Below are 23,592 nucleotides of genomic sequence, written 5' to 3' on the forward strand. Positions count from 1 at the left end.
TATTGCAGTTGTACAGGACACTGGTTAGGCCACTTTTGGAATATTATGTGCAATTCTGGTCTCCCTACTATAGGAAGGACGTTGTGAAACTTGAAAGGATTCAGAAAAGATTTATAAGGACGTTGCTAGGGTTGGAGGATTTGAGCTAGAGGGAGACACTGAATAGGCTGGGGATATTTTCCCCGGAATGTTGGAGGCTGAGGGTTGACCTTATAGAGGTTTATAAAATCATGAGGGGCATAGATAGGGGAAATAGACAGGGTCTTTTTCCCAGGTAGTGGAGTCCAAAACTAGACGGCATGGGTTTAAGTGAGAGGGGAAAGATTTAAAAGGGACCTAAGGGGAAGCCTTTTCACACAAAGGATCGTGCATATATGGACAAGCCGCAGGAGGAAGTGATGGAGGCAGCTGTAATTACAACATTTAAAAGGCATCTAGATGGGTACATGAATAGGAAGAGTTTGGAGGAATTTCACCAAATGCTCGTAAATGGGATTAGATTTTTTTTAGAATCCCGACAGTGTGGAAACAGGCCCTTTCTTTAACTTGTGACAATATTGTGATTGGTCCTTTGTTGCTCACAGTAAAGAGTAGTTAATTACATTTTACTTTCTTCAGCAATATAGAGCCATATGATTAAAAGATCTTAAATCTTTGCTGCAACCAACCTAGGAGGTTGAAAAAAACAGGAGCAGGTTCACATATCCTTAGCTAGTCATAACACTCTTAATGTTGTTCATTTAACATTGATACATTGACAAGGAGATTGCAGAAAGAAGAATTTATTACAACTATTTAAAATGTCAATCAATCAAAATCAAAAGCTCCGTCCAGTTGTCAAAATAGAACCTTTGCTGAGAAAAATCTTTTCAGTCTGGGCTTACAGCCAAGCATGCATAATGAGGTAATATATTAAAAGATTTATTACTTTGGGCCTCAGACTCTAGGGATGCCCCTCAGGGCACTGTTTGCATTCCCAGAAGTGGCCACTATCACCAACAGTACAGCTGGAACTGGAGAGCTGATGGCCATTAGTTCTCGAGGCTGACACTTCCCTGCAGAGGCAGAACATTCCCCAGACAAAACATCGAAATGTGTAAAACTTAGATGCGGGTAAAAGTCACAAGTTTAGCCAATTAACAGCCTGACAGTTGTAAAATCTGCCTTGGTATGGATTCTTTGGAACTTCACACAAGCTCAGGCTCAAGTACCAGATAATGTTTAAACAACATTCATTTACAGACTGCACACAATGGTGTTGCTACAGAGCAGCATGCTCGAAGCTGTACAGGTTATAATCTCCTAGTGGAGCTAGCACATGACTGCTGAAGTCACAGTTATATTACTACTCACTTGGCGGAAGGAGTGCTGTGGGAGAAGTAGTATCTGATCTGTGGGCAATTGGCAGCAGTACTGGGAAAGTGGGGTGCTGTTCAGTTTGGTCAGTCTATAACTGAATCACGCTGAGTTCCTGTGAACTGCATAACTGGGGATGTAGAACGGGGGTTAAACTAAATAGTGGGGTCATGGGATCAAAGATGGAAAGATATGGTATATCAAAGTTTTCAAGATAAGGGAAGAGAGGAAAATATTATATGGAAATGATGGTCAGAGAATGGCAGGAAAGGGCAGGGAAAAAAAACCTAGGATTGCACCAATAGGACTACATATTTATGAAGATACTGGTCACAGGCCTCCAGTCAGAAAAATAACCCTCCACTACCACCCTCTGTTTCCTACCTTCAAACCAATTTGGTATCCAATTGATTAGCTCCTCCTTGATCACATGATCTAATCTGTCTAATCTGTGTACAATGCAGAACCCTGTCGAACGCTTTGCTGAGGTTCATATAGACAACACCTACCATTTTGTCTCCATCAATCTTCTTTGTCACCTCTTCAAAAAATAACTCAATCAAGTTAGTGAGACAAGATTTCCCATGCACAAAGCCATGGTGAATGTCCTTAATTAGTCGCCTTTTCAAATGTATATAAATCCTGTCCCTCAGAATCCCCTCCAACAACTTGCCCACCACTGATGTAAGGTTTATCAGTCTATAATTCCCTGGCTTTTCCTTCCAGCCTTTCTGAAATAATGGTACCACATTAGCCAAACTCCAGTCTTCTGCCACCTGTGCCTATCAATAATACAAATATCAAGATGCCTAACAATCTCTTCCCAGCTTCCCACAAAGTTCTGGGAAATACATGATCAGTTCCCAAAGATTTATCTCCATTTATGTTTTATGAACTCCAGCATCACCTCTTCTGTATTATTAACTCTTTTCAAGGCATCACTATTTATTTTCCCTCATCCCCTAGCTTCTATGTCATTGTCCACGGTAAATACTGATACAAAATACTATTTTAGTATTTCACCCTTCTCCTGCAGTTCCACACATAGGTAGTCTTGCAAATTTTTAAGGGGCCCTATTCTTTCCCTAGTAACTCTTCTACCCTGAATGTATTTGTAGAATTTCTTTGGAGTCTCTTTAACACTTTTTGCCAAAAATATCTCATGTCCCTTTTTTATTCTCATGATTTGCCTCTTAAGTATACTCCTGCTACCCTTGTTCTCTTCTCAGGATTCAATAATTCCTAGCCTTCCATACCTGATATATGTCTCCCTTTTCTTGACCAGAGACTCAATTTCTCTAGTCATCCAGCAATCCCTACACCCACCAGCCTTGCATCTCATACTAACAGGAACATACTGTCCTTGAACACTTGTTATCTCATTCTTAAAGGCTTCCCACTTTCCAACCATCCCTTTACCTATGAATAACCTTCCCACATCAATTTTTGAAAGTTCCTGTCTAATACTGTCAAAACTGGCCTTGCTCAAATTTAGAAATTTAACTTTTTGATCTGTTCTATCTTTTTCCATAACTATTTTAAAATTAATAGAATTATGATCACTTCTCCCAAAGTGTTCCCCCCTGCTGACACCTCAGTCACTTGCTGTTTCTTATTCCCCAAGCCCTTAACACTTTGACAGTCCAAGTCTACATGTGGAAAGTTAAAATCCCCGACCATTACAACCCTATTTTTCATACAAGTTTCTTGAGATCTCCGAATATATTTGCTTCTCAATTTCCTGCTTATAATACAATCCCAACAAGGTTATCATCTCTTTCTTATTTTAAATTCCACCCATATAACTTCACTGGGCAATCACCCATGAATATCCTCCCTAAGTACAGCCAATGTTCCTATACCAAAAATGGCACTCTTCTCCTCTCTTGCCTCCCTTTCTATCCTTCTATACCCAGAAACATTAAGCTGCCAGTCCAGTCTATCCCTGAGCCAAGTTTCTGTAATAGCTACGATATCCCAGATTCATATTCCCAACAATGCTCAAAGTTCACCTGCCTCTCCTCTTATATTGAAGTGAATGCAGTTTAGTTGTTAAAAATCACACAACACCAGGTTATAGTCCAACAGGTTTAATTGGAAGCACACTAGCTTTCGGAGAATTTATAGCAAAAATTTGCTGTGTGATGTAACTGAAAGTATACATTGAAAAATTGATTGTCTGTTAAGCCTTTCATCTGTTAGAATACAGTGATAGTTTCACTTCTTTCATGTGTAAATCACAAAACCTGGAAGGTTCTTAGAGTCGATATTTGTAAAAGTATTTTAAACTTCCACCCCAGACGATACACATACAGACAGATAAAGACCCACATGCACACATATATTTTGTGTGGTGAATTTGTACTTGCAGAGTTACATTGCACTTTGCTCAAAAACTGCATACATTCATGTAGAACTCTGAGCTCAAAAACTGCATGAATTTATGTAAAACTCTGTTATCTCACTTTTTAGATTAGAATCAATCTAAACATCAGGTCATAGACAGAGAACGGAGGGGGCTAACACCTTCAACATATTGTCTAGCTATCACCATTGTTAACAGCTAACCCGAGAATGCAACTTTTTAAAAAAAGGGTTTTGTAATTTCAGTTACATCACACTGCAAATTTTTGCTGTAAATTCTGTGTTACGATTGAGCCCTCCACAATCACCTGATGAAGGAGCATCGCTCTGAAAGCTAGTGTGCTTCCAATTAAATCTGTTGGACTATAACCTGGTGTTGTGTGATTTTTAACTTTGTACACCCCAGTCCAACACCTGCATCTCCAAATCATGGCAGTTTAATTGATCAGTCTTAGCTTGTCCTCATTCCAGAAGAAGGGCTTATGCCCGAAACGTTGATTCTCCTGTTCCTTTGATGCTGCCTGACCTGCTGCGCTTTTCCAGCAACATATTTTTAAACTCTGATCTCCAGCATCTGCAGTCCTCACTTTCTCTTAGCTTGTTCTCTGTCAAAGTAAAATTTCTTGATGTAATGGTTAACATATTAGCATGGCTAGAAGATTAGCTGGCTGGCAGGAAACGTAGCATGCAGAACTGGGTCTTTGTCTGATTGGCCGAATGTGACAAATGGAGTCCCACAAGGGGTTTGTGTTGAGACTGCAACTTTTAACTCACTACATCAACGACATAAATGAGGGAGTAAAGGCACAGTGGCTAAATTTGCAGTTGACATCAAGATAGATAGGAAAGTATGTTTTAAAAAAGATATAAGGAAGTTGCAGACTGGTTTAGTGTGTGGGCTAATACCTGAAAATTATATATACTATGGGAAAATGTAAGGTTGTTCACTTTGACAGGAAGAAGAAAGTGTATTATTTAAATGGAGAATGTCTGAAGAATTGAAAGGCGGAGAGGTTTAAAGATTTATATTCAGAGATTGGCATAAAAGTAAGGACATTCTTCCTTCAGTTACACAGGTCATTGTTAAGATAACATCACACGTGCTGGTGTGCAGTTTTGGCCTGCTTAGTTAATGAAATATGTAAAAGCACTGGAGACAATTCAGAGGAGAATTACTCAATTAATACCTGCAATAAAAAGAAATGTTGGACAGGCTACTGGAAATTAAGATGGGTATCCTGATTAAAGTGCATGAAATCCTGATTATCTTGACAAGATGGATGTGGAAAGGATATTTTTCACTTGCAGGTTAGTCCAGAAATATGGAAGCTTTCTTTTAAAGCAAGTGTTTGTTCTTTCAGGAAAGAGATGAGGAAATTTTAATTTTCCCTGCTAGAGTCCTGTACAAGTTTGGAACATCTGCCTCAGAGGATAGTGGAGCCAGGGTCATTTATTATTTTTAAGACAGAGGTGGGTAGTTTTTTTTTGGTCAGGAGAATCAAGGTTAATGGAAATAGTTTGAAATATGGAATTTGAAACAAAGACAGATAAGTCATGATCTTATTTAACAGTACAGGTTCAGGGGCTGAGTGGTGTACTTCTGCTCCTATTTCATAGGTTTGGTATATATGCCAACCCAAACACCATTATTTTGTGTTACAGCATATTAAAGTGTATTGGCGCAGAGTTTGCATTCAGCACTGTCAGTGCTGGCGATTGTAAATTTACCTGCTTTGTTGGGGTTCAGGGATAACTTCAATTTTCAGCTGATGCATAAGTCTACCCTCACAAGGATGTGTGAGGCCGAGCAACAAAGTATATTCCCAATAAAGCCACACCCCTAATGATGTCATAGATAAAAACACAACCCTTGAGGTCAGTTTTTGGTTCAAAGGCAGGTAAATGCTGTGTGTACTTTTAAATACTTTAAGAGAGCCCTACATAATTTAAATGGTTTTAATGGTTTTAGAGTGATAAAGATATACAGCACTGAAACAGACCCTTCAATCCAATCCAACTTGTCCATGCTGTCCAAATATCCTAAATAAATCTAGGCTCATTTGCCAGCATTTGGCCCATAACCCTTTTATTCAACCCTTCCTATTCAAATACCCATCTAGATGCCTTTTAAATGTTGTAACTGTACAGCCTCCACCACTTTCTCTGGCAGCTCATTCCATACATGCACTTCCCAGGTGATCACTGCCTTTGGCTGTCTTCTTCGTTTTTAAAGTGCCATTGTTTTGATATTTTTTGTCCAAAGTTCCAAAACCATGCAATAGCTTATAAAACTGTAATTACTGCTCCTAGAATTTGAAGAAATCCCTTTCAACACTGACAAAAACCTTAAAAAAGGAGCAGCTCTTACAGCCACAACTTTTTTCCATCGTCCATCTTGGGTTACCCAGAGCTTTAAAATACTTTTACAAATATCGACTCTAAGAACCTTCCAGTTTGACTCAAAATTTATTCACTCTTCAATTTTTAGTAGTTTTAGCAGCTCAGTTTAATTACTTTTATCCTTTTGCACATAAGAACTTACATGAGCACTGAGAAATTCTGTTTTTTCCTTTATCTCTGAAATCTCTGTTTAATTTAATCCCCTTTATCTCCCTTGCCTTTGACCAGCATTTCAGCTCAATATCTTTCCCAGTTTTTCCCATGGAGTTGTACTCTCTTCTACTCTCTTTTCCCAGCCATTTGCCACTTCTTCATGGTGGAGCTGATTGAGATGCAGGGTTTGAGAGATTATAGTCTCTGAATGCCAGCAATAGTAGATCCAATTTATCATTGAATTTTGGGACTGGAAAGCACCAGTGCCATGAGGATTACCTCAAGACAAAATTTATTGAGCATTAGGAGCGAGGGCAGTGTAATCACAAGACAGAGGAACAACTGGCTGGCTCTGCCTTTAGATTGAGAGTTGAGACTGAACAAATAACAGAGAATTTATTTATTGGCAGTCTCTTGCAGATGAGAATGTCTCTCTTCCACTCTCAGGGTGAGTCCGTTGGTGGCTTAACAGAATAAATTGGCTTCTGCAAGCTCTGTTATACTTGGGGCAGAAAGTGATCATGGGAAGAGGTGAGTAGGGTTTTGGTGTGGCAGCTTGTTCCTTATGCTGTTTCCACCTAGCTTCTGTTTTTACCCTGTTGCAAGTCTCGAGATGTTTCCCAGATGCTCCTCAGCTTTGGACTGTTTTAAGCCATTTCATCAGTGAGGCCTTGAGGATGTCACTGAAGTGCTTCCTCTGTCCACTGGGGCTCACCTACCATTTTGAACCTGGGAATAGAGCACCTACTTGGGAGTCTCGTGCCAGGGAATAGACATAACTTCAATTCTGCATGAGATTCGGCTGAGCAGTTGTCTGCTGTTGGTACCATAAACCTTAGACCATTACTCTCGGTCATTTGATTGTCACCATCTAAATGAAGAAGATGCTCCTCAGAACTCGAACATGCTAATTTTTGGATAATTGGACATTTACTGTTAGGTAGTTCAGATAATTATGTAGAACTTGATTTCATGCACTCATGCCTAACTATCAGCACTACATATTCTGATAACCATGATTTGGAGACGCTGGTGTTGGACTGGGGTGTACAAAGTTAAAAATCATACAACACCAGGTTATAGTCCAACAGGTTTATATTTTTCTCCACAAAGACCTGATGAAGGAGCAGTGCTCCAAAAGCTAGTACTTCTAAATAAGCCTGTTGGACTATAACCTGGTGTTGTGTGATTTTAACTTTATTCTGATAACATTAAACTAAGACAGCCATTTGTATATCACTTGGAATAATTCAGATTTAACACATTATTGCTAAAAAAGACATTAAATAAAGATGAAAATAAAAGGCCTGAAAATCAATTTGTATACATATCCAGTAGTAAACAGATAGTATGATATTTATGAAAATTTTGCCAGGAATAGAAAACTGTAGCTAAAGATGGATTAAATCAGCTGGTATTATATTTTTTGGAACAGATGAGGATGAGGGGGTATTTAAAATTGTGAAAGGCCAGATAAACTAGATACACAGGACCTATCTCCCCTACTGAAAATTTAATAACTGGGTAGCATGGGGTTTTAAATAATTAGGAGGAGGATTAAAGGAGAGTTGATAAGAAATGTTTTTAACCAAAGGGTGGTATCAGTCTGAAACTCATACCCTAAAAGGTATGCTGCATTTAAAAATCACGCAGATATACATCTGAAACACCAAAATCTACAGGAGTATAGACCAAGATTTAGAGATTAGCATTGGTTGATGTAATTTTTTTTACTGGCTGGTACAGTCACAATGGGCTTGCTGTGGCATAAATTTTGAAAGCTTATATACCCTTTACAACATACAGTTTTATTTGTCAATCATAGAACCACAAGAAGCCTTGCATCATGACAGAATTCAATTTGAACATCTTCATAAATTCAACAGGATGGTTAAGATTATCAGAAATGAGTCAATAACTTCAAGAAAATCTCAAAAAACAAATGAAATAACAGCAATCATCATCATATCCAAGGGAAGAAAAGACTTAAGTGACCAGAGAAGATTATGATAAACATGTTGATCAAGCCTGGTAAAAGCAGTTTTTCAACTGATCCAACAGTTTTCTGGTTTTCTTAGAGGAGTTTTTGTTTTTAAAAAGCAATAATGCTCTAAAATGAATGGACTGATTATAATGGTCCTCCATTTTGAAGTATACAAGATGAGTTGGATCAGTATACCTCATTCACCAGTTTTGTCCGTCTGGAAATTTTGTCTGTATTTATTGGGCAATCATTCCATTAAGGATGAGCATGGAAAGGTAGGTTTCAATAGTATTTTGTATGAGAAGACAAGTGTTTAAAATTAATGAATTCCATTCCATATGCTCTACATCAGTTTTTGCACGGTGTGCCATGGCACACTGATATGCTGTGAGAACTATCTAGCTGTACCATGAAATTTTGTACAAAGGTAATGCAAATCAGTGTAAAACAAACATTGTTTCAGCTTAAACAATATTCTATTGAACCATTGCCACAAATCATGAAACTTGCAATATTACAAAACATGAAAAGTAATCAAATTAAAAACAAGTCTTTCAATTCTAAAACAGGAACATTTTAAATATACGTGACTAAAGGGTAAAATCAAGATAATGTGTAAAGTGTAGGTGTGCAGTGTTTCAAGCAGGGTTAGGAACCATTCCTGTGCATTCTGAGTAATGTCAGATTGTTTGCGATAAATATAAACGAGCACAGAGGAAGAAAGTTTTACTGAATTAGGCAATTTAGGAAAGAAATATTTCCAGGACATTATGGCAACTAATGATTTAGAAGGCAAATAAGATTCTACATCTGTAAATAAGTCTGAGCAAATCTTAACTTGGTGAATTGATCATAGCAGGAAATAACATTTGTGTCTAGTATATTGTTAAGTTTCCCTCAAACCATGATGACATCTTCTGCAGACAATTGTTATAAACCCCATTTAGATTGTATAAGCATTCCCATGCTATTTCCAAAGACGTTATGCTCCCGGTGACCTTCATGATAATTGGAGATAATTATGGTAACTCACATCACAATGGGATTAATTCCAGCTCTCAAGATCCATTATTGGATCAAAAGCTCCTACTGTCCCAGCAGGACTAAAATGGAGTAGCGGATGCTGTTAGGACTATGAGGAGGCCCCAAGAAGAAAACAAACATGGATCCCAAAGAAAGGCAAAGAGGAATTAACTGCATGGAGAGCAAACAGGGAGCAAATGTAACTTGATGGGGAAGAGAAGTTTTGGATGCCAGGTTGGAAGCAATAAAGGGTAATGTTTTGGGGTACTGCCCCTAACTCAGAGAGAGAATCAATGAAATGATGTGTCTCTCCCTCCCTTCCTTCTGCCTTTCAGCAAAGTTGTAAGCAAAAGACTTTCCACGTGAGGCTGCATGCCACCGCTCATTTTTTTTTCTTTTTCTTTTTTTAAATCTGCTGTTAATTTATTTTTCTTACCCCTGCACTACTGCCTAATTGCGGTAGTGCTTATTTTTCCCCAGTACCCATGTTGTGTGTGTGTGTGTCACAGTGAAAAACAACGGGTGCACAAATCTTTATTCAGTTTCCACCACCAGGAAGAAAGGAAACACCCGAGTGGCCAGTGACAAGCAGTGCCCTTCACATCAAAGGGCAATGCTTTTTTTTTCCCTCAGAGCCAGCTCTCCGAGTTAGCAGGATGTCTGACACTCCTGTTTTTTTTTGGTTTTTTTTAGTGCTTATATTTTCCCCCAGCACCCATGTTGTGTGTGTGCTGGTGTGAAACCGCTCATTGTTTTATGGTGATAGAGGTGAATTAAGTCCTTAAATGGGCAATAATTGGCCACTTAAGACCCTCAATAGGCATAAAGGTTGGTGGGTGGAAAAATGGTGGGCTGGTAACACAAAGTACTTCATACATCCTTTGATGAAAGCAGGCTTGGTATAGGCCCATAAAATCTAGACTATTATCTCTCTCATCTATTTGCTTATAAACTACAATTTAAGAAAATCTTACTTCAAGGACCGTAATTTTACCTCCCCTGTGATCAACGGTACCCTCAATCGCATTCCCTCCAGTACCTCTGCCCTCAAAACATACCCCTCCAACCCCAGTACGATAGAATCCCCTTGGTCTTCACATTCCACCCCACCTATCTGCAAAATCCTCTGCTATTTTTACCATCTAGAGTCAGATCCCACCACCAAAAATATATTTTCCTCCTCACCCATTTCTGCATTCCACAGGGAACAGTCCTTCCTTCTTAGGTCCACACTCCCCACCAAACCCCTCTCCACACCTGGCACCTTCCCTTGCCATTATAAGAGGTGCAAATCCTGCACTCACACCTCTCCCCTCCCCTCTCCCCCCAATCCTGCTCCATCTTAGTCCAAGGCCCCAAAGGATCATTCCAAATCCAGCAGGGATTTATTTGTACATCCTCCAACCCCATTTATTGCATCTGATGCTCTTGATATGGTTTCCTCTACATAAGAGAGTCTGAGTCCAAACTAGCAGAATGGTTCAGGGAACATCTTTGGTCCATAGGCACCAACCAACCCCACCTTCCTGTGGCCATACACTTCAAATCCCCCTCCCACTCCCTTGATGAGATATGCATTCTGGACCTCGTCCACTGCTTACTCAAGGCCAACCCTAAACAGGAGGATGAACAACTCACCTTCCACCTCGGGAGCCTATAACAACATGGCATGAACATTGAATTCACCAGTTTCCAAATCTCCCCATCCCCTTCACCAGACCTTCCTGTCCATCTTCCTTCCCACCTATTCGCTCCCACATTTCACATTAATCCTTTACAGTCACCTCCTGCCTTCAGTCAGCTATCACCATCCTACTTATTTTTCCCCTAGTCCCACCCTCAATCATCTCTCAGCTCCCTTCCCCCTCCCAGTCCAAAAGAAGGGTGTCCTCCTTGGATGCTGCCTGACTTGCTGTGCTTTTTCCAGCAACACCTTTTTTCAACTCACTATATCATACACCAAGAAAAGAAAATATACCACAAGTAAAGGAGTATTTTGTGTCTCAAGATCATTTCTACCACAGAACAATTTTCACTACCATGAACTATTATTTCATTTAAATTAAACAAATAAATAGAATAAAGCTGTAAGGAAACATATTTTGTCAAAACTTTTTGTCTCACTTTCATCAGAAAGTTTAACAAGACATGCTGAAGCAGATTTACATGTAAACTAATGTTTTAATTAAATTTACTAATTTAAACTGTAAACTTTTGTCGTAAACCTTGACTGTTAACTTTTTAAAATTTAGTCAATTTTGGGGATGTGGCATCACTGGTTGGCCAGTATTTATTAACCATTCCCAGCTCTACCTGAGCAGTGAGCTGCCTTCTTGAACCATTGCAGTCCAATGGCTGTGGTTTGACCCACCATGCCATTAGGGAGGGAATTCCAGGATTTTTGACCCAGCAATAGTGAAGGAACGACAATATATTTCCAAGTCAGGATGGCGAGTGGCTCGGAGGGAAACTTGAAGATTGTGGTGTTCCCAAGGATCTGCTGCCCTTGTCCTTCGAGATGGAAGTGATCATGGGTTTGGAAGGTGCTGTCTGAGGATCTTTGGTTAATTTCTGTGGTGCACCTTGTAGATAATACACACTTCTGCTACTGAGCATTGTTGGTGGAGGGAGTGGATGCTTATGATTGTAGTGCCAATCAAGCAGCATGCTTTGTCTTGGATGGTATCAAACTTCTTGTTGGGGTTGTGCTCAGCCTGATAAGTGGGGAGCATTCCACCACACTCCTGACTTGTGCCTTGTAGATGGTGGACAGGCTTTGAGGAATCAGGAGGTGAATTTCAAAGGGTGGTGGTAAATTCTCTCTTATTATTGATGGTCATAGCCTGGCATTTGTGTGGCACAAATGTTACTTGTCACTTGTCAGCTAAAGCCTGGATATTGTTCAGATCTTGTTGCATTTGAACATGGACTGCTTCAGTATCTGAGTCATTAATGGCACTGAATATTGTGTAATCATCAGTGAACATCCCCACTTCTTACCTTATGATGGAGGGAAAGTCATTGATGAAGCAGGCTGAATATGGTTGGTCCTAGAACACTTCACTGAGGAACTCCTGCAGAAATATCCTGGAGCTGAGAAGACTGACCTCCAACAATCACAACCATCTTCCTCTGTGTCAAGCATAACTCCAACCACTGGAGAATTTGGGCCCTGATAACCATTGATTGCAGTTTTACTCGGGCTCTTTGATGCCGCACTCAGTCAAATGCAGCCCTAATGTCACTCTCACCTCACCTATTTTGGCCATGTTTGAACCAAGGCTGTAATGAGGTCAAGAGCTGAGTAACTATGGCAGAACCCAAACCATCACTGTGCAGGTTATTGCTGAGCAGGTACTGCTTGATAGCACTGCTGATGACCCCTTCTATCACTTTACTGATGATCAAGAATAGACCGATTGGGCAGTAATTGGCCAGGTTGGATTTGTCTGCTTCTCATGTATAGGACATACCTGGGCGATTTTCCACATTGTTGGTAGATACCAGTATTGTAACAGTACTGGAACAGTTGGCTAGGGGAGCAGCAAGTTCTGGAGCACAAGTATTCAGAACTATTGCCAGCATGTTGTCAGGGCCCGTAGCCTTTGCAGTATCCAGTGTCTCTAACCATTTCTTGATATTGCGTGGAGTGAATCAAATTAGCTGAAGACTGGTATCTGTAATGCTGGGGACCACTGGAGGCAGCCAAGATGGATGATCCACTCAGCACTTCTGGCTGAAGATTGCTGCGAATGCTTCAGTTATTGAAATTGTCAGTCATTATCTAACTGGTGCATCCTTTAGGGTAATGCCTCCAACAGAGTCCAGTTGGCAATCGATTAGCACTCTCTTCTCATACAGTTTAAATTTTGTGTTTCCTTTATATTTGTATTTCTAGTAAATTGCATGACATTTTGCTGAAAGTAAAAACTGAAATAGTGCAGTTATATTGATAGTAATTAAGTTTCAATGACTGGTCGATTGACGATTACTGCATCAATAAAATGTGGGCACAAGCAGGGAAGAGTTGGGTGACCAGCAGGAAGATGAGTAAGCATGGGCAGGCAGGGCAGGAGTTCCCTGTGGCCATTCCCTTCTCAAAAAGGTATTTTGGAGAACATTTTAGATACTTTTGATGAGGGGATTGCCTCTCAGGGGAAAGCAGCAGCAGTAGCAGCACCTGGGTCAGTGTCACCATGACTAGATCGGTTGTACAGCAGGGTGGGTCAAGTGTAGACGAACAGTTGTGATAGGGGACTTTACTGTTAGGACACAGATAGGTGTTTGTGTGGCCACGTGTGAGACTCCAGGACTCTGGTGCCAGGGACAAGAATGTCTCTGAGCAGGCATAGGAATATTCTGAAGGGGGAGGTGAACAGCCAGAGGTTGTGGTCCATTTTGAAGTGAATGACAAAGGCAGAAAAAGAGATAAGTTCCTGCAAAGAGGGTGCAGGGAGTTAGATAGAAAGTTGAAAAGCAGAATTTAAAGGGTTGTAATCTCAGGATTACTTCCCATGCCACGTTCTTGTGAGGCAAGGAATAGGAAGATAGTACAATTAAATATGTAGCTAAAGAGCAAGGATTTTAGGTATATAAATCATTGGGATCTCTTCTGGATCAGGTGAGACCTGTACAAGAAGGACACCTAAATTGGAGGAGCACCAATAGCTAGCAGGGATGTTTGCTAGTGCCACTCGGGAGGGTTTAAACTAGTGTAGCGGGGGGTGGGAACCAAAACACTAGATCAGCAAGTAAAATGATTGAGGCAGAGTTAGAGACTAAGGCCAGAAAGGCAAAGAGGAAGAACAGACAGGAGAGATTACTGAACATGGCAGAATTGGCAGTCTGAGGATTCTCTGGGAAGCCAGGGAGGAGACTGCCAAGCCTTTGGATTTGATCTTTATGTCGTCATTATTGACAGGTATAGTGTCAGAAGACTGGAAGATAGCAAATGTTCCCTTGTTCAAGAAGGGAAATAGAGACAACCCTGGAAATTATAGACCTGTGAGCCTTTCTTCAGTTGTAGGTAAAGTGTTGGAAAGGTTTATAAGAGATAGGATTATAATCATCTAGAAAGGAATAACTTGATTAGGGATAGTCAACACAGTTTTGTGAAGGGTAGGTCATGTCTCACAAACCTTATTGAGTTCTTTGAGAAGGTGGCCAAACAGGTGGATGAGGGTAAAGCAGTTGATGTGGTGTATATGGATTTCAGTAAGGCGTTTGATAAGGCTCCTCAGAGTAGGCTATTGCACATAATATGGAGGCATGGGATTGAGGGTGATTTAGCGGTTTGGATCAGAAATTGGCTAGCTGAAAGAAGACAGAGGGTAGTGGTTGATGGGAAATATCCATCCTGGAGTTCAGTTACTAGTGGTGTACTGTAAGGATCTGTTTTGGGTCCACTGTTGATTGGCATTTTTATAAATGACTTGGATGAGAGCTTGGAAGGTTGGGTTAGTAAATATGTGGATGATACCAAGGTTAGTAGAGTTATGGATAGTGACGAAGGATGTTGCAGATTACAGAGGGACATAGATACTGTAGAGCTGGGCTGAGAGGTGGCAAATGGAGTTTAATGTGGAAAAGTGTGGGGTGATTCACTTTGTAAGGAGTAACAGAAGTTCGGAGTACTGGGCTAATGGTAAGATTCTTTGTAGTGTAGATGAGCAGAGAGATCTTGGTGTTCAGGTACGTAGATTCTTGAAAGCTGCCACTCAGGTTGATAGCATCGTTAAGAAGGCATACGGTGTGTTGGCTTTTGTTGGTAGAGGGATAGAGTTTCTGAACAATGAGATCATGTTACAGCTGTACAAAACTCTGGTGTGGCCACATTTTGAGTATTGTATACAGTCTGGTCACTGCATTATAGGAAGGATGTGGAAGCTTTGGAAAGGGTTCAAAGGAGATTTACTAGGATGTTGCCTAGTATGGAGAGGTCTTATTCGGAAAGACTGAGGGACTTGAGGCTGTTTTCATTAGAGAGAAGAAGGTTGAGAGGAGACTTAATTGAAATATATAAGATAATCAAAGGGTTATATAGTTTGGACAGTGAGAGCCTTTTTCCTCAGATGGCAATGGCTAGCACAAGGGGACGTAGCTTTAAATTGAGGGGTGATAGATATAGGACAGCTGTCAGAGGTGGTTTCTTTACTCAGAGAGTAGTAGGGTGTGGAATGGCCTGCTTGCAACATTGTAGACTTGCCATCTTTAAGGGCATTTAAATGGTCACTGGATAGGCATATGGATGAGAATGGAATAGTGCAGGTTAGATGGACTTCAGATTGGTTCCACAGGTCGGCGCAACATTGTCGGCCGAAGGGCCTGTACTGTGCTGTAATGTTCTGTAAGAAGTATATTTGTTTTAATGTGAGGAGTGAGACATAGACGTTAGAGTTTGGACTAACACATCGAACTATGATATTACAGCAATTACAAAGACTTTGTTGAGAGAGGGATGAGAGTGGCAGCTTAACTTCATGGGATTTAGATATTTCAGGTGAAACAGAGAGATATATAAAAGAGGAAGAGAAGTTGCGTTGCTGATCAGGGAGAATATCACAATTGTATTGAGGGCAGATGCCTTGGAAAGCAGGGTCAACCAGCAAGGCTCTATGGCACAGGAATAGGAATGATGTCCTGTGAAAATGATGGCAAGATTTGGGAACCTTGGATGATAAGACAAATTGAGAGTTTAGGCAAAAAGAAAAAGGAGTCATATGTAAAGTTTGGGAAAGTGAAGATGGACAAAGTCATTAAAGAACACATGGATAACAGGAAAGAACCAAAGCAAGGAATTAAGAGGGCTAAAAGGGCATGAAATGTCTTTGGCAAATAGGATTCAGGAAAATTCCAAATCAATTTATTCATTTGTAATGAGCAAGGCATTGGCTAGAGAAAGGATAGGTCCATGCCAGGACAAAGGAGGGAATTTATGCATGGCACTAGAGGAAGTGGCTGAGTTTCTTAATGAATACTTTACATCAATATTCACAAAGGAGAGTGACATAGTGAGTCTTGGAAAGGATATGTCGATATTCTAGGGCATGTCAATATAAAAAAGATGTTGGGTGTTTTGAAAAATATGAAGTATACCAGTTCCCAGGACTTGACGGGACCTATCCCAAGATACTGAGACAGACAGGTAATGAAATTGGTGGGGCCTTGTACGAACTCTTTGTATTCTGTTTAGTCACAGAAGAGGTCCCAGGGGACTGGAGAATAGCCAACATTGTTCCTTCATTTAATCTAGAAAATTACAGGCCAGTGAACTTTACATCAATGATACAAAATGTTTGAGTGGAAATTCTTAGACATAAGATTTACTCAAATTTGGAAAAATATAGACTTAATAGCGATAGGCAGCATGGCTTTGTATAGGAAGATCCACTCACAAAGTTGATTGAACGTTTTGAGAAAATGACAAAGATGATTGATGAGGGCAGGTTGGTAGTTATTGTCTGTATGGACTTAAGCAAGGCCTTTGACAAGGTCCATCATGACAGGCTGATACAAAGGTGAAGTCACATCGGATCGCGGTGAACTGGTAAAATGGATACAGAATTGACTTTGTCATAGCAGACAGACAGTGGTAGTGGAAAGGTGGATTGGAAATCTGTGACCAGTATCTTCTGTAGGGATCAGTGCTGGGATGCTTGGGACCCTTGTTTGTAATATAACTAAATGATTTGCAAGAGAATGTGTGTGGCCTGATTAGTAAGTTTGCAGATGACACAAAGATTGGAGAAGCTTCAGGTAGAGAGGAAGATTGCAAGATGATGCATTTTGGGAAATCTAATGCAGGAAAGAAGTAAATAGTAAATGACTGAACCCTTAGTAGTATCAACACATAGAAGGATAGTGGTGTACAGTCCACAGTTCCCTAAAAGTGGCAACATAAGCGGATAAGGTGGTCAAGAAGGCATATGGCATGCTTGTCCTATTGGTTGGGCATAGAGTATAAAAATTGGCAAATCATGTTGCAGCTGTGTAGGACTTTAGTAATGCCACATTTAGAATATTATGTACAGTTCTGATTGCCATGCTATAACAAGGATGTGGAGGCTTTGGAGTTGGTATAGAAATAGTTTACGAGGATGTTGCCTGGTTTTGTGGATATTAGCTATGAGAAGAGATTGGCCAAACTTAGTTTCTTTTTACTTGATCATCAAGGGATGAGGGCAATGTGATAGAAGTTTACTAAATTATGACAGGCATGAATAAAAGGGATCGTCAGTCTTTTTTGCCAGAGTCCAAATATCAAGTACGAGAGGGACATTGTTTTAAAGTAAAAAGGATAAGTTTAAAGGAGACGTGACAGGCAGGTTTGTTCACACAGATGATGGTAAGTGCCTGGATGTGCAGAGGAGATGGAGGAGACATTTAAGAGGCATCTTGACAGATATTTGAATAGGCTGGGAATAGTGCGATAAGGACCTCATAGACACAAAAGGTTTTAGTTTAGAAAGGCATCATGTGTTGGCACAGTCTTGGTGGATCAAAGGACCCTTTCCTGTGCTGTACTGTTCACTGTTCTCTGTTCAAAACTGTGGCATGTACAAGACTGTGCTGTGAGTTTAGTACATATCTACCATACAAGCGCAGCAACTTCATACTCTTCAATGCATTTCAATGGTGGGCCAGACAGTGAGATAAATGCCATCTCCAACAATCAACAGATGAACAGAACAATTCCAAAAAGAACTTTGGGAGATTTGAGTAGAACTCATTAACCTTTCACCTGAGGTTTCTTCATTACTTTCACATAATTTACTTCTACGTTAACAGGAAAGTTTGGGTCATTAATTTCCCCCTAAACTTTATTTGCAATGTTAAAACATTGTGAATATTATTGAAAATCCTGTTCTATTGATCAGTTTGAATTAAAAATACAGTATGACTCCTTTAAGTATGATGTTTCACATAACAAGTTTAAGAAAAAAATCAATATTTTTCTCATCTCGATGTACTCAACATCTCAGGGTCATTTTGAACTAGATCTAATTATTTGCAAGTAAAATGCACATTGGAAATCTATATTCACAAAGTATTGCACTTACTTTTGGTTTCTAATTAAAAGTACAACTTAACGGTATGCCATACATCACACTGCAGTGTTCTGAAATACTGGTCAACTGATCCAATCTTGTTCTATTTCATCAAACAAAATTGAACAGTTTCAAAGAGGTATAGAAGAGAGAGATAAGCAATCTCTCACTGAGATTAACTTCAACTGAAAATGATAAATCTAGTAAAGTGATATTGCAAATACGTGTAAAAGCTGTGGTGAAAAAGTTACACAATAACTGAGGCATACAGACTCACAGTGCAATAGATACTTTTTTCAATCATCAAGTCAACTTGACTTAATAATGGGATCTGGAGAGGCAAATTTGTCATTGAAAGCTAGGATCTTTTCCACTTTGTTCTACCTAATCACGAAAGGCAATGGAGAGATTACTTCTAGCTGAACAAACTTAAGAAACATATCAACAATCTGTGCCACATAGCCCAGAAAAGCTTTGCAAGTAAATTGACAACTGGACCTGACACACAGGTTATTTTAGTGGTGGAGGATAAAGGAACAAAATTGTAAGATGGGTAATGTGCTCCGGGGAGGAAAATTTCTGTAATACCACAGGTTCAAATCCCACCATGGCAGATAGTGGAAACTGAATTCAATAAAAAATCTTATTTTAAGAGTCTAATGATGAGCATAAACCATTGCTGATTGTCAGAATCTGGCTCACTAGTGTCCTTTGGAGAAGTAAAAAATCCTTAATGCTGTCTCTTTAATGCTGTCAGGACAAAATGACCCACTTCCTGTGAATGAATTAAAAAAAACTGGGGGCGAAGTCTTGTGTCTCATGAGATCTGAGTTCAAGTCCTACCTGTTACTGAAATGTGTAATAATATTTCTGAATACGGTTATTAGAAATATATTAAAAATATTGTGATACTAGGGCTCTTCTTGTACAGTCGTAATGTTCCTTCTTCTGAGTCAAGACACCTAGATTCCAGTCCCTCCTGCTCGAAAAGTGCATAAGGGTATTGCTGAACAGGTTGATCAGAAAATAGTTATAATATTCTTTGACACTAGGGATGTGGGTTTATTAAGGTACACACTGTGTTTCCTTAAACCTTAATACTTTTCTTTCTGTATCCAAATGATCTGGATTAAGATAAATGCTTTGCACTCCTATGGAAGAAAGTGTATTTTTGATTTCAGTTAAAATTGAAAAGCAACTTTCACAGTTGTTTAACATAGTCATGCCTTACTGGGTAGCACACTTGAAATTAAGCCCTTCAACTCAGGAAGTCATCACTAAAATTAAAGTTTTATATAAGTACACAAAATAACCCAGTTTAGCTGTCCTTTTAGACTCAGATTGACAGAAAGCACGGACTACTGAACAAGAATTAGATTGTAGTTATACACTGATAAATAATTCCACTACTTAAAACTCTGAACCCTTAGAAAAATTCTCATACACACAGATACAGACACACTCAGATAGACAAACAACAATTACTGTTATGGCTGAATAGAAAATCTTGGAAGACAGTTCAATGTCCCAGTCCACAAGGTTCACTGTCCTGAACCTTTTGGCTTTCCAATGCTTGGCACTCCATAATCTCTCCTCTCTAGACATCTTCCCTTGCTTGCAAGAGGCACAGAGAGATTGGTTCAGCTTCAGTCTCAGCTTATAGCCTCTGAGTTATTGGTTAAATTCAACAGCATACAACAACTGATGATAGATATAAACTGATCTCCTTAGGCTGCAGATGTAATTTTTTACTGCACAGAAAAGAATACTACCTCTCCTTTCAGCGATCTGAATGTTTTTGACAATGCCATTCATATCTAACTGGAAGCCAGTTACATAGATACTGATGGGCAGAAGGCCTTTGCCATTGACAAATGGTTGCCATTCTACAGACCAATCAGTTACTTTTTGCCAACTGAATCTCACTTTGCACACGCTCTGTGGTACAGGTCTGCAATTACACTTATCCCAGTGCTTAAAAAAGCAAAAACACTTAATTTTTAGCAACTTGCTTTTGAGACGTGCAGCAATCCCTTTCACAAGGCTTGATTTTTTTTTTAATTAAAAAAGGACCTTTACACATTTCAGTCCACTATCAAAAATAAGAAGTTATAGTCTTCACCAGAAGGCAGTGAAGGCCCAGTCTCTGGATTCGTTTAAGAAAGAGTTGGATAGAGCTCTCAAGGATAGTGGAATCAAGGGTTATGGGGATAAGGCAGGAACAGGATACTGATTGAGGATGATCAGCCATGATCATAATGAATGGTGGTGCAGGCTCGATAGGCAGAATGGCCTACTCCTGCACCTATTGTCCATTGTCACCTGTCTCCACTCTTATAAGATGAAACAGTGTCTAAAAAAACTTGTTTCATCACAAATTAGGTGATCCATAAGCAACATGTAAGATTTACATCCATCCATCATATAATCAGCATTAATTGCACACTTAACCATGTGTGTTACTGTTATGGTCAAGACCAACCCCCTTCAAATATATCAAGAAGAAAGCCTAAACCCTAGCTTTTACATTATTTAAAGGTAAGTGTAAGACGTGTGTTCCAGATGTAATTTGGTTGGTCATACTTCTTGGATTTAAGCAAAACACACTTTATTCCTACACCCAGTTAAACTACAAAAGAAACAACAAAAGAAAAAAGAGCTGGTATAACTTAAACTCTACTGGAAAAATTAACAGCAAAGTAGATTATTTAACTATGAAAGAGCAACTGTTCCAATATCGTAACATCTCATAAACACAGGTTTGGCAAAAGCAAATTCAGTAGATTGTCTTCACATGCAATTCTGGCAGCAGAGAGATACAGAGAACTCCAACTTTTTGCTGTGACTAAGAGAGATGTATAGAAACTTTCCACAGCCAACTTCAAAACCCCAACAACTACTGAAAGTTAAACTAAAACCCTGGTTTTGGCTAGACCAATAAAAATGTTTTTGTATTTTGGCTCGAGTTTTCCTATTAGCATCTCATGCTATCTGCAACACCTCATTCTATTAATACAGCTTGATGTTCTTCTGCCCACTTTCATCTGCTTGAGCATATAATGGTCTACATGTCCTCATTTCATTTGTTATAGTAGCATTCTGGGATACACTCAGATTCTTTTTATATGTATGCTTTTTGATAAAAATGTTATTTTTTCATCGTTTGGTTGCAATTCAGCTAACATCTCTGAACTAAAAATATCCATTTTGTTCTCCACTTGTTCTTGTTTCTCCTCAAACATTTGATCAAACATAGTTTTTTTTCTTATCTTTCCTCCTTGTTTTCTCCTCTTGTTTCAATTTGTGGTTTTGTAGCCTTGTTATCATACAGCCAGGAAAAATCTCAGGATATGCTTCTTGTATTTTATCACTGCCTTTTCGACCACAATAGGCATCAATCCCACCTGTGCTCCGGCTATACCATCCCTGGTGCAGGTCAAAGTCTGAGAACCTCTGTGGAGAATAATTCATCTCCTGACTCCCAAAGTCAATCTACCATCAAGGCAAAAATCTAAGGCATATTTTTGAAACAGATCTTAAACAGATTCACTTGCCTGAATGGCTGTTGCTCCAATCACATTCAAGAAGCTTGAAAACATCCAAAACAAAGTAGCCTGCATATTTGGTACCCCATCTACTACCTTCAACATTCACTCCCTCCACCACAAAAATATAGTGGCAGCAATGTGTACCATCTACACAATGCACTGCAACAACTCACTAGTTTGCCTTCAACAACATCCTTGTAAATGAAACCTCAACCTAGAAGGACAAGGCAAAAGATGAATAGGACCACCACCATCCACTTGTAACCCTTCCAGCCACACACTACACTGACTTGAAATTATATCATATTAATCCACTGTCATTGAGTGAAAATCCTGGAACTCCAATCCTAAAAGAACTTTGTATGTGCCAATGTACCACTGCTCTCCTGACCTTGATCATTGACCTTGGCAGTTCTAGAAGGTAGTTCACCATCACTTTTGCAACAGCAAATAGGTATGAGCAACAAACGATGGCCTAGACAGCAACACTAACATCCCAAAGATAAATATATTCAAATAAACTATAGGACCCAGGTAGAGGCCATCAAAAATATCAGTTACCTTCAACACATTTAATGAAAGATGCATACATAGGTATCATTAAAAATTGATGACTGAAGTTAGTCTTTTTGCTATTTTATTTAATTTTGATTTTCTTGTCCAATCAACTGCAGAACGGACAACTGCCACTTTTAATGCAACAGATCTAGATTCTGAGCTCTTTAACTGTCATTTAAACTTATCTGGCACATTGAATCATAAGTTGTAGATAGGCACCACAGGAGTTTTCTTCTACACTCCTGTTTGAATCAAGATAGATGTCATGGTTGTGCCAAAATAGCATGGAGATTGTCCAAAATATGTAAATTCACTCACACCAGAACTTCAGATGGGGCCAATATCAAAATAAGACTAAGAGAGGAGTCCAAATAAACTACCTGGAATTTCAGGATTCGTATCTATGATGATATTATACAAGTTTAATACCATGCACTCTTCAGAAAACAAGAAATGATTATATTTTTCATTTCTTCATCGATTACTTACCTAAAGTCAAGCCTTGGAGAAGAAGTGCCAATGATCGTACAGGTGTAAGGTTTGGAGTTAAATTGTGAGATGAGAAGTTGTATCCCAATTTGAGCTGTAGCACGATCAAGAGGGGTGTATTTGACAACAATGTCAACTTGTCCATTGGCTGGTATTATTCCTGTGTAAGAAACAAAATACATTTGTCATACATTTATTGCTTATTGTTACATTGTTCATAATATCTATGATCTTTCTTTTTTTGTTTGAATACAAACACTTGAAACTTCCTAGGTCATTTTCCCTATTTCTTTTCTTCGAATAGGCTTCCATACTTCTGGATAGATACATAAATAATCATGAAATTTAATTCCAGGGCCTTATATATTGTTGCTGTAATACCAGCAATGACCACCTTTCCTGGTGGTGTTTCTAAGAACAAAGAGCTGCTAGCTCACTGATTGGTCAGTGGTGCCTGGAAGTGGGATTTTTTTTCCTTTTAAGAATTAAAGCCCTGATGCCAGACAGTTGATTGCTTGCAGTGCATTGATTGGAGGGTTTGGCTGGCCTGCTGATGGGACCATTCAATTCAACCCAGTTTTTGTGTTGAATCTGGTGTCAAAGTTAGCATATTTAAATGGAACAAGCATCCAGGAAACCTTTGGCAAAGCAAAATGTAATTGTCTAACAA

The 23,592-nt window shown here is 39.4% G+C and overlaps 1 protein-coding gene across 1 annotated transcript in view; it reads right to left on the reverse strand.

Annotated features, from left to right (window-relative positions):
• Positions 1-23,592, reverse strand: part of cfap221 (cilia and flagella associated protein 221) — a 212,631-nt gene that overhangs the window by 147,568 nt on the left and 41,471 nt on the right. The window contains exon 8 of the mRNA XM_072578328.1: positions 22,923-23,082. Coding sequence (XP_072434429.1) covers positions 22,923-23,082 — 160 coding nt within the window. The remainder of the gene's footprint in view (positions 1-22,922; positions 23,083-23,592) is intronic.

This window comes from Chiloscyllium punctatum, chromosome 10, assembly GCF_047496795.1.
Source record: "Chiloscyllium punctatum isolate Juve2018m chromosome 10, sChiPun1.3, whole genome shotgun sequence".
In the NCBI taxonomy this organism is placed as follows: Eukaryota; Metazoa; Chordata; class Chondrichthyes; order Orectolobiformes; family Hemiscylliidae; genus Chiloscyllium; species Chiloscyllium punctatum.